Below are 14,912 nucleotides of genomic sequence, written 5' to 3' on the forward strand. Positions count from 1 at the left end.
AGAAGCACCATCTATCCAGTTAGATCTTGGCCAGTGAAGAGTCTCTGTCTACAGCATAATGGAAAACAATCCTGAAAAACAGCATTTATGTCAGGCCCATTGGTTAATGTGGTTCAGATGGGAGCATCAGAGAGAGAACAATAACTTTCCTAACCAGTCAGCCATTAAAAGGAAGCACTAAATGAATTTAAAACTATATATCTTTATCAGACATGAAGTACTAATAACCAGTTTTCTGGCACTCTCAAGATAAGACGATAGTTTAGTTGGGCTATAATTAATTATTTTAATTGTTCTTGGCTATGTTGTACCAAGCACCCGAAGTTAAATCTCTGAAAATATAATGGCTAGGTGTGTCTCTGAAGGATTAATTTTAAATGTTTCCCATGCGTGCCACCCTTTCAGTTCTTTAAAACGTATTTTCCATTAAGATGCAAATGTAATACCTTTTTGCCCGGAGGAACTAGGTTTTGATTTGCTTTGACAAGGTGTGAAAGTGCTTTCTTTATGTTCTTTTCTTTCATGCTTTGCAGCACAGCAGATGGAAGAAAAGTCTCTAATCCCCATTCTTTTCTGCAATAAAAGGCATATATTTAATTTCACATTCCTCTGATGATTATTTATCTAAAGACTGGTGACTATGATGCCAACTGAATGAACACCTGAAAACAGAAGGAGAGTTGATCAAGTCCAGAGTTTTGCAATAACACAAAATTTTTTATATTCACACTATACATTACTTATGAAAGGAATGCTCTAAAGTGATATAATCTCTCTTCTATCCCTTAAATCTCTTCCATCGAGCTATTCAGAAAATATATTTTAAGTCTTTATGTCTAAAATTTATGCTGTATTGTTAAATACCACTTAATTACATAGGCAAACACCACTATAAAATTAAAATTGCAGAAAATTTAACAACATAATGTCAGATTTAATTTTTTTTTCTACGCTGTTTTTAGAAGAAGCAAACCAGCCAGCCATTGTCTTTGTCACTCATATTTTGTGGGCTCTCTCCCTCTCAAAAACAACCAGTCCCTGTCCTTTTACCAAACTTTATTTTCTGCTTGAAGCACGTCTTTTGATAGAAGACTGATTCTTCACTTGTAAGTAATTATTTCTGCTGATTGATTAACAGGATACAATACAACACGATCTGCAGTAAGGTGAATAAACTTCACAAAATTGAGTGTGCATTATAATAAATACAGTTGCATTTTGGAAGTTTTCTTTTTCTTTGTAGTTACATATACATGTTGCCTAACATTAACCAGGTGCTTACTGGGATACTTCTGTATCTAAGAAATCTTACAAATAGAATCTAAGGCCCTACAGCCTTTCGAACCAAGAAATCATCTGAATCTTACCATAATAATCTCTACTAAAACGTTAGGATTCAGACCTTAAAAACTTAGATCTGACCATTAAATATATGAAAGCGAATAAGTTAATCTTATTTACATTTATAGGCTATTTCACAGGCCTAAACAGATCACCAAAAGGTAAATGGACCAAAAGGTCCATACTTACAGCTCTTAACACACCTATATCAATTTCAGCAACAAAGAATGAACCTAAAATTGGTGCATGCATACAGACGTATTAAAGAAACAACCTTGAAGAACCTATGAGTTACTCCTAATGTTTCACTTCTAAAGAACATACTGCATTCTCAACTTACTCTATATATTTGAGGGAGATTTTCTGAGTTTGCTTGGTGGTCACAGTTGCAATATACATCTGTAATGCAGCCAACCGCAGGGCAATGTCATATTTCAGTTCTGGTCCAAATCTTTCCTGAACCACGTCGTTACAGCTCTGCCAAAGAACCAGTAGAGGGAGTATCAAGTTAAAAAATCTTGCACTAAAAATAAATTACAGTGTGTTGTGTTTTTTTTTTTTTTTTAACATTGCACGAAGAGTAACCCTGAACTCAGAAGCGGCACCATGCTGAAGGTAGGACTGTTGCTCTCACAGGTGTCAGATGCTCACCAGGGTATGGGCACGTCTGAAGAACACAAGGACTTCTGCCGAAGAGCAGAAGGCATGAGCATTTTGATCTAAGCTCTCTTCATCCTTCCTGGGGACAACAGTAATCCTTTCTTACAAAGAGTCCTGGGAGGGTATCACTGTATCTGGACTCAGGATAGCAGGATTCTACCTGGTGAGACACCCAGGAGAACCACATTGCTTGTACATCAGTTTTCTCATCCATTTTACTGGAAGTTCCTTTTCAGACATCATTTCTGTCTGATATTACAGTACCAGAAGTAAGTATTAGCAATTACTTCAGCTTCACTCTTTTCTAAAACCAAATATATTTTGGAGACATATCAAAGCATTACTTTTTGGAGAGACTTATGAAGGAAGGGGACTTTGCAGATGTTAAAGATTTGCACATTCCCAAAGTGCACTCATTTGCTTTATGCAGTAGAAATAAAAACCAGGATTTACTGCAGCCATGCTTTTCTACGAGAAGATATAAATCTATATATACACTGAGTGCAACTATCTTTTTATTCTCCCTTACACGGACAATGGCCATGCTTTCACTTACCTGTACATAGAGATATTCAAAAGCAACTGGATCTCTTCTTAAAAGATCAATGGGATCCTTTGGGACAAAGCTAATCCTGAAAAGACATCTCATCTTATGCGAGCTTGGCCTCTGGGTCACCTAGGACAGTGCAATAATCATATCAGAGCTTAGCAACCCTGGTCATGCAACGTGGTCTGTAGTCTTGGGCAATGTGACCCTGCTCCAGAGCCATGTGGTAACAAGAAAAATAAAATTCTGTCCAATGAAGAGCTTTGCAATGGGCTCCTTATTAAGTTCATTACATAAGAACATCATACATATAGTCTTATGGAAAGACTTTTAGACTCATATAGGCATGACTACAGCTCATCCTCAAAGCCAGAGAATTCACTCGTTCAAAACCAGAGTGAAAGAATAGAGAAAACAGGCCTTAATGAAAACCATCCAAGTGAACTACAAAGTGAGTTGCGTTTCAGCAGGACCAAAATACTCGTAAATGAAAAGGGCTAGAAGATTTTTGGGGAGAGGCCACATTTTATTTCTTAGACTGACTGAGAACACAGGTGAAGTACAGCTTAGCAGCTATTATTCTCACTCTCTCTCACTTGTTTTAATCCACTAGACAATTTGCGAGAAATTTGGTCTTTTGAATTTTCCTGGGTTGTTCTGGATTGAGAGACCTATCCCTAGACTTCTGACAACAACAAATCTCTCCCAATATATTAAAAAACTTAGAAGACTGCTTTGTTTGTTGGTCAGCAAAACTTTGTTAGGCATGTAACACCGTAACCTGGGTATATTCATGGGGGACCACCACATAGCTAATGAGGAATTGGATGAAAGGGTAACAATCCAATAATACCACCGTAAGTCATGGTCAGCAGCAACACTAGAATGGCAAATTAAAGAATTGCTGATTTTACAGGAACTTCAAAGAAGAAACCCTCAGAATGAATGTAGTTTATTTAATTAGACTAATGCAGTTAGAGAGTTAATGTACTTTATAATCAACATCTTCAATTGATAAAACTATACTTTAAAAAAAATCCCCAGTGAAGTCTCTATCTTGCCCTAACAATTTTCAAAACATATGTTTATCTCACATTGTCTCTGACCTCATTCCTAAGTATCTAGGTGTACTCTGTATGTATAAATAAAAGCTCTGGATGGGATTTTCAAAAGCTCACTGTGTTGGTTTATTCTGATCCTTCTGATTTCAATGGGAATTTTACAAATTACTTCAAAGAGAGACAGCTGGGCCAGGAGAGCCTGTATTGAGTACCTCTGGATATTGTGCATTCATTAGGTAGCTTACACCCACACAAAAAGAAAGTTAACAGGGCAAAGTCAAGTGCTTAAAGGTTAGAAAATGCTAGAAAGACTGTTAGCTGGTAAATTAAGCTCCTTCATACCATTACTCAGACTTCAGTTATATGATTAAGGGAATTCTGGCATTTAAATTAAATATCTTTCCCCTCCATCTCATCTAAGAATCCATTTCTCTGTTTTGGAAAATCTAGGTGAAATGTATAAAACACTAACATTCTCCTGAAACACAGAAATATCATGGAAAATTTCAGGTTAAACTATTTGGCAAAACAATAAGCAGCTAAAATCTGGGTCCTCTGCTGGGAACTGAGGGGCGACTTTACTAGGGTTAGACTAGGGTTAGACCTGGCCCATCAGGAACCTGATTCGCCTCCCTGGTCTAAGGAAGAAAGTCACACCAGCATTTTCCGGGTCACAATTCATCATCACTAAAGTGACATAACGTATTGCTGAGTAAAGAAGCCAAACTTGGCTTCATCATAAAAAGTATTGTTTCCTGTCACCCAGATACAGATCTGTATAACCAGAGAGGAACCAAAAGCAAAATAAAGTTTTTAAAGGGATTTGAGCAGACTGTTGTTCTCAGAATTGTTACCATTGGTTTTCCAGCTGTTAAGAACATTTACTAGCTGGGCCACATATGATATGAAAAAAGCTTGATAAATATTTCCTAGCTTTCAGTCCGATCTTTAATGAACTTTTACATACATTTTACTGTCCCAATGAAGCAATGAAATATGATGCTTATAATAGAAAAATATTTTTTTTTCCTGCAAGAACCTGATTCTTACAATCACATCTAAAGACTGTTGCTATTTGATAGCTGTATCAAGTTATAAATCTTGCAGTTAACTCACTTCAGTAATGAAAAAGATGAATAATTTACTGATTAACCCATCTCATTAATATCTGTGGTCACATATCATTATACAAACCTGAGTTAGAGTCTCCTGTTCATGTAGCAAAAGGAGTTTCGTTCCAGATCCTTCAACTCTCTGCTCCAGCATCAGGGAAAAGTGTTCAATACACTTGATGGAAAGCTTTTCTTGGAGTGTCAAGATGACATCCTAATTAACAAAGGATTTATAAAATGTGCTTAAATTCACAAAGTGCTTGGGACCCAGTACTTCACTGCCACACACCCCGTATGTGCCCAGTACAGGGTGGAAGCCTGGTTGTGTTTTGTTACCTGTTCTGCATGAGTATACAGGACATCACACACGTTCACCCAGTGAAAAAACACTGCCTTTATTTTGAACACCCTTGAGACGGTATCAGACATGCATGTGAAACTATATACATGGAATTGTTCGGAACAGACAACATTCTGTGCAGTTTGACTTGCAAACTATACTTGTGTGGCCCTTAAATCTTATCTCTCTGTCTCCCTGGAAGTAAAACCTCTCCATCAGCAAAGGAGAGATGGTCTTGCCACCCTTCTCTTCTTACTTTTGGGGCAGGGCCACCCAGCAATACAAACCAAATTTATACATTAAAAAAAAATATTAAATGAACAGCCTTTATTTCTTCTTATGGCAAGGGTGGTTTTTTTTTTTTTTGAAGTCCACTTCTTGATATTTGTGCTTAATGGACATTCTTGAGTTTTAAATGCTGACAGAAAAGTCAACGATGTTGATACCTGTGCAGAAAAATAGCTCTAAATTCAGGGACTACATCAATTTATAGTATAAAACCCATTTTCAGACACTTTTACTTAGGTTTTTTTTTTCACATTGGATTATGTCTAAGGGTAATCAATTAGAGAAATATTTTTTCTAAAATAACAGCTAAACAAACCTCCTCACAAAACCATTCAACCAATCCCTACTTTACTTTCGTATAACACTTTGTAAATATATGCAAGAGTATGAATATCATCTGGCAAGGCATATTTTGCTTTAGAGAATGTAGTAGGAAAAATAAATATATAATGACCCATCATTTAAAAATAGTTTCACATTATGTTGGTGAAAAGATTAAAACATTTCTATCCATCCAAAAGATTTTTAGATATACATAAGCATCCAGATGGATAAGACTTACTAAGAAGGTAATATCAAATTGTAATCCAAGTATTTTAACATAATTTAGGAAGATTAATTGATCAATTACAGTGTGTTCATGGAAAATCAACACCAAATTGGTGGAAGGATGAAAAATGTATATAGGAGGATGGGGACAGCTCTGTATAATGTAAAGAATATAAGACAGTAGTAATGGATTGCAAGGAACCATTCTAAATAATGGAGGTTAATATTATACTATTCTGACTAATGGGGAATTTATCACTTACACATTAAATCTACTTTTATTTATACTCCTAAACTATGCTCAAAGACAAGGGGCATAACAGTAACATGAAGAGATAGAATATCAAAAGTAAGTATTTAAGAGAGGGTAATAATGGCACTGTTTGCCACTAGTTGTCTTGGACCTTTAAAAATATGATGCTAAAGCACATAAGCACTCAATTATTGAACGAAATTTTTTGCTAATCTATCCTCTCATCCGATAACTTAAAATGAGACCAGGTGCTGCCTCCCAGCAATAAGGATAGCCAGGACTGAAGGTAAGGCACTGGTTGCATCCTTGTTAAGTGGCGAGTTACTGGACTGCTAGGGGTGCTAGGGGTGCATTTGCCTTCACTCAACTGAGGCACATCTACTTCACCTCCGTTTAAGAAAAGAAGCAGCAATCCACACCCACTCATGCACACTGGGGGATATACACACACATACATGCAAGAATATGTAATATATAGCTGTGTAGGCTACAGAATATATAACTGCCTGAATTAGATGCAAAGGACATTACTCCTACAAAAAGTTAGAGTGACTAAGGTCAAAGTAGTCTTACAATATCAATACAGCTAGGTTGCTGAATGCAGGTGGGTATCTTTGCAAATGACTTCAGATTAGTTATATGGTCTTACAGTACATGACACATCCATGACAGAACTAGTGAAAACTAATGTAATGTGACAGTTAAAAACTGGTCTTCAGAGGCAAAATATCCCAGAACATCTTGGCTGGTTTTATGCTCATAAAAGAAAATACTGGAAAGTGGGCTTGTGGGCATTAGAAGGGTATGGAGACCTCACCATCTACATGAAGCACATCTCCTAATTCTTCACCCAACCAAATTCTCAAATTGATGGAAGAAACTCAGTTTCCCATGGCTGCAGAGTGGAGCCTTGTATCCATTACCTGCACTCAATTTATGCCTAAGGTATACGTATGAACTACAAACAGATATCGCAACCAATTTTTTAAGTGTAACTTCAGCTAACTGTTTTGTGTTCAGACTGGAGTAAATTTCCCCAGTGATTAGTAAATCACTGTCCTTGCTGTTCTAAACTGATTGAGTATACTGCTGAATCACAGTGAGCAGAAAAGCAGCCTTTTTTCAAATATGCATAGCTTCACAATATCTTAAAGCCAGCAAAAGCTGGCAGCGCAGTTGAAAATTGCATCCTCAGCCTTCGCTGATCATTCCCACCCATGCATCTCTTGTCTCAGTGTCACAAGCACGCATGCTACCATGTGGTGAACTAGATTTGGTAACCAATCCATGCTAAAACTAGCTCACCCAAACAAAAACACTCGAGACTAGCAGCGTGCCCAACAGTGCTAGTTGCGCTGCTTACTATGCTGCTCCATGGGACTCACAGACACTGACGACACCTCTGGTTTAGGAACCTACGTGGAACAGTGTCACAGACACTCCCTAGCAGCCTCAGTTGTGTAACAGGGCTTCATCTCCTAATTTCTCTACGTGAAACGTGTTACGGAAAGCATAGAGGCCATTACACTGAGATGAGCAATTTATCACCAGCGTAACCCTACCATATCCCATCCCAAGTTCACTGGATGACAAGCTAGACGATATTCAATTAGCAACCAACATCTTAATCTTCTTAGCTCCTGACTTTTGCTGACAAATCATGCTAGTATTTGGCAGCATATCAAAACAAGAGGATCACACAACTTTAATTGCACTCCAGGCACGTTAAAATGATCACTTCTGGTTTTTTCTTCATTGACAATAGAATATGTTTTTAGCAGCAGAAAGATGGACCAAAACTTGATTATTTTTTAACTAAGTCCAGTCCCAACTGATCACACTAGTAATTTTTTTCTTAAAGCATTCCAAGTAAATTATAATTACTGAAGGCCTTAAAAAGGGTCAACTGGCATTCTTGGCATTGCATATGAAGGTATATGTAGCCTACCTTTATTGAAGTGCTGCAGTCAAAACGGAAAGATTTGGTTTGTCCATTTTCAAGATACACCTTCAGAACATTTGGCATGAAAAGAAGTGAATTGTCCTTAACTGTTTCCTGCCAAGCAAATTAGTGAATCAGATTACAACATGTAACTAAGGAAATCTAAATGTTGTTCTGTGAAGAAGGACGTCATTCAGATGGAAAGGTAGCAACCGAAAAGGAGTGCGTTGGCTCAAACTGAAAACAGAATTAGCAATGCCCTGCAAGTGTCTAGCCATGCTCATTACAGCTGCACTCTGCAGGTTTCTTTTCTGGAAAAATATAACCGTTCACATACATTTTATGTCTGGCTCGCAGTATCTTCTTTCCCTAAATGCTGTCTTGCTGACAATAAATGCTACCTGTAAAGTTGAAACATTTTCAGTAAAGTAGAAAAATATATTACTGTTTCTCTGAATACAGTGAGCTACTTAGTGTCTTCAATCTACAAAACAGGAACAGTAGATTCATTAGTAAGAATTACAATCAAGATGTTTTACATTCTCTTTATAGCTGGATATTAAATGCTAATATCTGTCATCATTTAGAAGAGTAACATATTGCTACTTAATTTTGACAATTCATAACAAGGATAGTAAAATAAACAGGACAAAAGTAGGGAAACAATTTTTTTTTAAAAAAAAACAAAACCAAATTGTTTTTGACAAAATGCAGTATCAATTTATGGTTGGAAAAGAGCTGGATAAAGACATCAGTGTGGAACAATGTTCCGGTAAATTATGAAAATGAGCACGAGTTCATGTTTAAGGAGGAGTTCAGTGCGTCTCAAAGGGAAGCTTACTTTGCCTGAGGGCCGGAAACAACGAGTTCGAGTAGATAAAACAAATTTTAAAGACGTCTGTGAGGTGATGTTAATCTATTTTCTTGACATACTACTTTTCTTGAGTTTATGGCTTTTCCTGTTACAAAATTGCTCTGAAAAATACCCAAGTAAGCACTGTCAAGACTATGAAGACAGACGTACATGCGCTATCACCACAAAATGCATTCAGTAGCATTTTAACTTTATTTTAAGAAGGGACAAATTTTTCACAATATTATTGGCCCAACAGACTTCAAAAATAGATCTTTTGAAAACTTCAGAAACAGAAAAACCCTTCTCTTCACAAGCCTATCAGTGTTCCTACCACATAATTCCCTCAATTTCCAGCCTTGAGGCGTACCTTTGGATGAAATGCTCAGTCCTTCCTGAGGTTAAATAGCTGAATACTCACCGACACCTGGCCATTGATAATTACTTCTTCTGAGAAGCGCACTTTGACAGGATTGGACTTCAATCTTGCCTTTTTTGCAGCACTAATAAAAGCTGATTTAGGAGACTGGAAGGAAAAATGATGAAAAGATATATCACATAATTTCAAGTTAAAATCTCTCTCTTTTTTCTCGGTTATCCCCTTGTTTCTCACACACTGAGAACTTCATGTATACAGCAACACTTTGCATATAATTCACTGAAGAACAGAAATACAGTCAAACTGTAATGCTTCCTGGGACAATACATACATACATACATATAAGGAATCACTGACGCATACTGCACATACTGAAAGTTATCCCCCGTCAGACTGGAGTGATGAGAAGGGCTCTTGGTGTACATACAAATTCCTTGTAGTGCTTGCACAATGACTGCTGTCAACCAAACTTGTTTGCATGGATGGACACTGACCAGTGACCAGCCAGTGACCCTTCCTTCAAACATTGAACAGAAGATTTTTGCATCATCTATGATCCACTAGATTCAGATATACACACAGTCTTTGCCAAAAAAGTGTCTGATAGCTCTCCAAGTACAGTGGCATCTCACTGTATTAGTCCACTTCAAAACACAGGTTAGAACCACCAAAAGGCTCCTGCAGACCAGGCTGAATGTATCCCCTACACAAATTTTGTGCAAGGCTTACCTTCAATAGGTCAGACACTTTGTGAGACTTCATGGATTAGAAGTCTAGAAACATTCTTGATTTTCTTCTCGGACTTAATTGACTTTTACCTACTACATCATTCAATGGATTCACCTCTGATCAAATGTTCAGCCCTTGGAAAAAAATTCTCTCTCCATTTGGGGAGTTTGACTAACAACTCATTTTTAGTAACAAACTAAACATTCACAGTCAATGAGATTTCCATTTTCAGCAGCAGAAGCAAGGTAGTTTTATTCTCAGGTCAGTTAAAAACACGGAGTTTCTGGCATTGCCTAACTCTATAACCATGATAATGGGCAACAGAAGAAATTCTGGCTTTGGCTGAAAATCACTGGGCTCCTTTGGGCCAGGTTTTGGTCCATTTGTTTCAGTAAAATGTGAATTAAGATTTTCTGAATCTTATTCTAACTCCTGAGAAGCTGTCGTGGTTTTGTTAGTAAAGGGGGGCCTAAGGTGGTAGCTTCTGTAGGAAACTGCTACAAGTCGCTCCCCTTTGTTCAGGGGACTTGGCCAGGCCTAGGGCGGACCCACTGCTGGCCAAGGCCGAGCCGATTGGTAGCAGAATGTCTCGTGATAACGCCTCTGCGATAACGTATTTAAGAATGGGAAAACAGAAAAAAAAAGGAGAGAGGAGAGAAGATGTGAAGAAGCTGAGCGGGGGCAGAGGCGCAGAGGGGGAGGCGCAGGCCTCATGGGCCTTGCAGGCCTCACCCTCTGGCCTCTCGCCAGGCAGCCGACTGGGCCCGACTTGGTCCAGCCCGGCTGCAAGAAGTGGAGAGGAGATGAGAAGTGAATAAGATGTAAAAAAAGATCCTGAGAGACACCTACCAGCCTGTTGTGAGGAACGGCTGCAGACACCAAGGTCAGTTCAGAAGGAGGGGGAGGAGTAATGCTGCTCCTGGCCAAGATTCCCCTGCAGCCTGTGGTGACGACCATGGTGGAGCAGGTTGTCCCCCTGCAGCCCATGGAGGTCCACGGAGGAGCAGAGATCCACTTGGAGCCCGTGAAGGACCCTGTACCGGGGGAGGTGGATGCCTGAAGGCAGCTGTGGCCCGTGGAGGGCCCGCTGGGACAGCTGTTCTGGAGAGACTGCACCCGTGGAAGAGATGACCCACGCCGGAGCAGTTCCACGAAGGACTGTGGCCCGTGGGAGGGACCCCACAATGGAACAGGGGAGGAATGTGAGGAGTTCTTCCCCCGACCATGAAGCAGCGGCGTAGAACAACATATGATGAACTGACCGCAACCCCCATTCCCTCTTCCCCCCTGTGCTGCTCGGGGCGGGGGGGAAGGTAGTAGAGATAATGTTAAGCTTGGGAAGAGGGAGGGGTGGGGGGAGGTTATCTTGTTCTCTGTCTCATTATCCTGCTGTTTGTAGTAATAAACGAATAGTTTTCCCCAAGTAGAGTCTGTTTTGCCCGTGACGGTAACTTTAAGGATTTCTCCCTGTCCTTATCTCAAACCTTGAGCCGTTTTTCCTTATATTTTCTCTCCCTGTTCTCTCGGAAGGTGGGGGGGGAGTGAGAGAGAGACTGCGTAGTCTGGTCCGATCGGGGCTGAACTACGACAGAAGCAACCTTACTAGTTTTTGATATTGAAAAGCCTAACTCACGTTGGTTTCCCGATGAGAAACTAGTGTAGGCATCAGTGATGATGATCCTGGAATAATCTCCTATTACCAATGCGGCATGACAACAGTCCTTGTAAACACAGGAGGTCTTGTCACCAATACTCAAATTTTGACTCAATTAACAATCTGCAGGAGAGATGGAGCAGTCCAAGGCCACATGCTCTTGTCATCTCTGATCTCTGCTGAAACTGCTTATAATATTATTTTCTTGTGATGCAGAAGCCTTGTTTCTAGTAACAAGCAGGAAAAAGTCTTTAGGCTCGTTCCTGTATGCCACTGATTTGTTATCGAAAATGTGGTAACTATTACCACAGGCTCAGTATCAACCAACGAACAAGAAATGAAACATGCCACATTCTCCCAGGAAATATCAGGGCCATTTGATAATTCTTGGAGCACAAAATAGAGCCAAGAAATAAAAATGAATGCTTCTTCACTTTTACAGTTCATTCTTTCTTACCTCTTCTCTAGCAGCTATGACCATACATCTTTTTAATCAGTAACAGTAAATGACAGAGAATTCAACTCCATGATCAAACCAAGCTCAGCTTCCAAAGCCAGTGCTAAAAAGTGTAGAAGGTCCCCCAGAAAATTTGAAACAACCACCAAAAAAAAAAAGATTTTTTTTTTTTTTTAAAAAAAACAAAGTTAATGTCTCAGGGCATGGGACCCAAAACAGTTCTTCAGCAAGAAGGGACAACATGGAAACACTGAAGAAGCATGCTTCCATATTGTACTTGAGAGACTAATTCCTAGAAAGACATAGTATACAATAATATCATGATTAATATAATAACTCTAGACGTGACTTTTCTAATTTCCCTCCTCTCCAGGTAGTCCCTTTCTGCAGTGTGTAAGAGGCGTAGCATATATGGCAACCAAGCAACGGACTGCAAGCTGTGGATTCCTGCCGCCACAGGGCAGCACAGCTATGGGAGTAGGCTGCCGGCTCTCCCTTGTAAGGACAAAGGGAAAAGCGTGGCTTTCACTTACTCTTCTTGCTGGAAGAGGCTTTTTACAGCTGTTTGCTCTTATTGTAGATGAGTCACCAGTCTGGCCTCTCTTTACAGGCGGACTGCCAAATTTTCTTCCAGATTCTGGCAAGGTTATTCCCATACAGCAAATCCAGCAAACCGCTACGTGGCTGTGTCGCTCTCTCCTGCCTCTCTCTTTTCCTCTCTACAACCTCAAAAGTCACTTGTGGGAAGCATAAACACTTAAATTATGTTATTGTAAAAATGTGATAGGGTAATCCAACACAACTGCAAGATTCGAACATAGGCAAGTTTCCAAGAACCCCTTCAGGACACGGGGTTTAATGTACATTATCGCACAGCCAGGGGAACATGCCATGATCTGCCATAAAATATGTGGCTTCCCTCCCTTCCACTTCTGCTGTGGCAACGTAGTAAAGGCTCCGGCCCCTCGCTAGACACTCTGGGTGAGCCTGGAAGCAAATTGCTTTCTAAAAAGCTTCAAACTATAAATGAGGGGTGTAAGATAAACTGGAATGTCTGCACCAGGTATTTGGGGGAACATTCTCTGCTAGTTAAAGGTTTGAGTAGTAGCACAGCTTTTGCATTTAATTGCACAATCTGATTGTTTCTACCTCTGCATCAACTTGGCACTTGACATTTTCTCTTTGAGAAAGGAACTGCTTCTAAAGGGTGCGGCAAATACCTAGGAAAACAGTTGGGTTTGATTGTCGAAACTTGCTTGTCTAACAAAGCATCAGCGAGATGATGTGCTGCTCTATTCTGTTTTAATGTCTTCAGGTTTGTAGCTGGAGAACACTATCAATTAATGATTCTCAGAGTGCCAGGTTCATTTGTTTCCGATACTCCATCTTTTAGCCAAATGGAAGCCATTACCCTCAGTTAATGACCTTAAGCACGAGATGTTTACACTAATGCGGAACATTATCACTGCAAGTAAAGTATTTGCATTGTCACAGATAAAACCAGCTTAATTAGAGTGACTTTTGCAAAATGAGGGGACATATTTTGAGAAGGAATCAAAACACTTCAAAAACCCACAAACTTCACACTATGTGACCTAAGCACTGCTTCCTGTTAAAAGCTCAGATTTATCAGGAATGTAATAATTTTTACTTCTTTACGCAGAATTCAGTAAAAATTCAGCTGAACATTTCAACATTACCTGGACAAACTGCTAACAAGGGAAATGAGGCATTGCACAGAGATTTGCTTGGAGGAAACGACAGCGAAGAGTGAGACTCTCCTTTGAACCTACTTACTAGGGACTGCAAAGAATAGGCATCCCATCAAGTCAAAACATGAGAGAGTGCTGTAAGAGGAGGAGGCTTTCTGGAAAACGTTATTTTTCTCATTTTCTGGACTTTTCAAAATTAGATCCTATTTTTGTATTTTACAGCAGGTAATTTTTGGGTAGATCTTAGAAACAATATCCTCCATTTTGAGGGAAACTGTTCTTCAATGAAAACATGAATGTCTAGTACTTAGTCCACTTTTGCAGGCAAACTTTATTTTGGGGGAGATTCCAAGTGAAATGGTGTTTATTTGCTGCAAAAGCCCCTTTGAGTGCTCTTGCCAGTAGAGGTGCTGCAACAACGAAACCTTTACTGCTGCTCAAGAAAAAGATGGATTTAGCATTTCGAAGAGGATAGAGCAGTACTGAGCTACCATAAAGAAATCAAACAAAGCAGCAGTATGGGACAGTCGCAAGGTGAAAAGAAAACCTGCTTTGCAATAATAAGTGTCAAAATCAGACAGAAATACTGTAGTTTTAAATAGCCAAAGATCATATATATGCACTTAATTTTAAGCTTGTCACTTAAAATTAGTCATTAGTTTAACATGAAATACTATGTTTGTTAGGAAATACAGAAAAATTGCATGACCACAAAAATGTGTTGACTTTTTGGTCCATCCCTAAAAGCAATTACGCGAGACAAAATTTAGCAAGCAAATAAAACATGAAAAAGACAAAGAATTAAATTTATCAAGTGGAACAGTACATATTACCCAAGGACAAACTAAATACTTCCATTCATAGCTGTGAGCAAGGCTGAAACAACTACACTGGCTCACAAGAGCATTGTAGAAGAGCCAGTAGGGACACAGAAGCAATAATGTGGATAAGTTTTACCATGCAGTAATTTGTTATCACCACAGGGCACTGACAGATCATCATTACGAGTATTTCTTTGTTAAACTCTTGGCACAA

General features: G+C 39.2%; 1 protein-coding gene across 1 annotated transcript in view; it reads right to left on the bottom strand.

Moving 5' to 3' along the window:
* FRMPD4 (FERM and PDZ domain containing 4) overlaps positions 1–14,912 on the bottom strand; it is a 310,232-nt gene that overhangs the window by 13,431 nt on the left and 281,889 nt on the right. The window contains exons 6-11 of the mRNA XM_086768048.1: positions 9,368–9,472; positions 8,100–8,207; positions 4,804–4,935; positions 2,558–2,677; positions 1,682–1,818; positions 447–573 (exon numbers count right to left, since the gene is read on the bottom strand). Of these exons, the coding sequence (XP_086624174.1) occupies positions 447–573; positions 1,682–1,818; positions 2,558–2,677; positions 4,804–4,935; positions 8,100–8,207; positions 9,368–9,472 (729 nt within the window). The remainder of the gene's footprint in view (positions 1–446; positions 574–1,681; positions 1,819–2,557; positions 2,678–4,803; positions 4,936–8,099; positions 8,208–9,367; positions 9,473–14,912) is intronic.

Source organism: Chlamydotis macqueenii, chromosome 1 (genome assembly GCF_036417535.1).
Source record: "Chlamydotis macqueenii isolate bChlMac1 chromosome 1, bChlMac1.mat, whole genome shotgun sequence".
Classification (NCBI taxonomy): Eukaryota; Metazoa; Chordata; class Aves; order Otidiformes; family Otididae; genus Chlamydotis; species Chlamydotis macqueenii.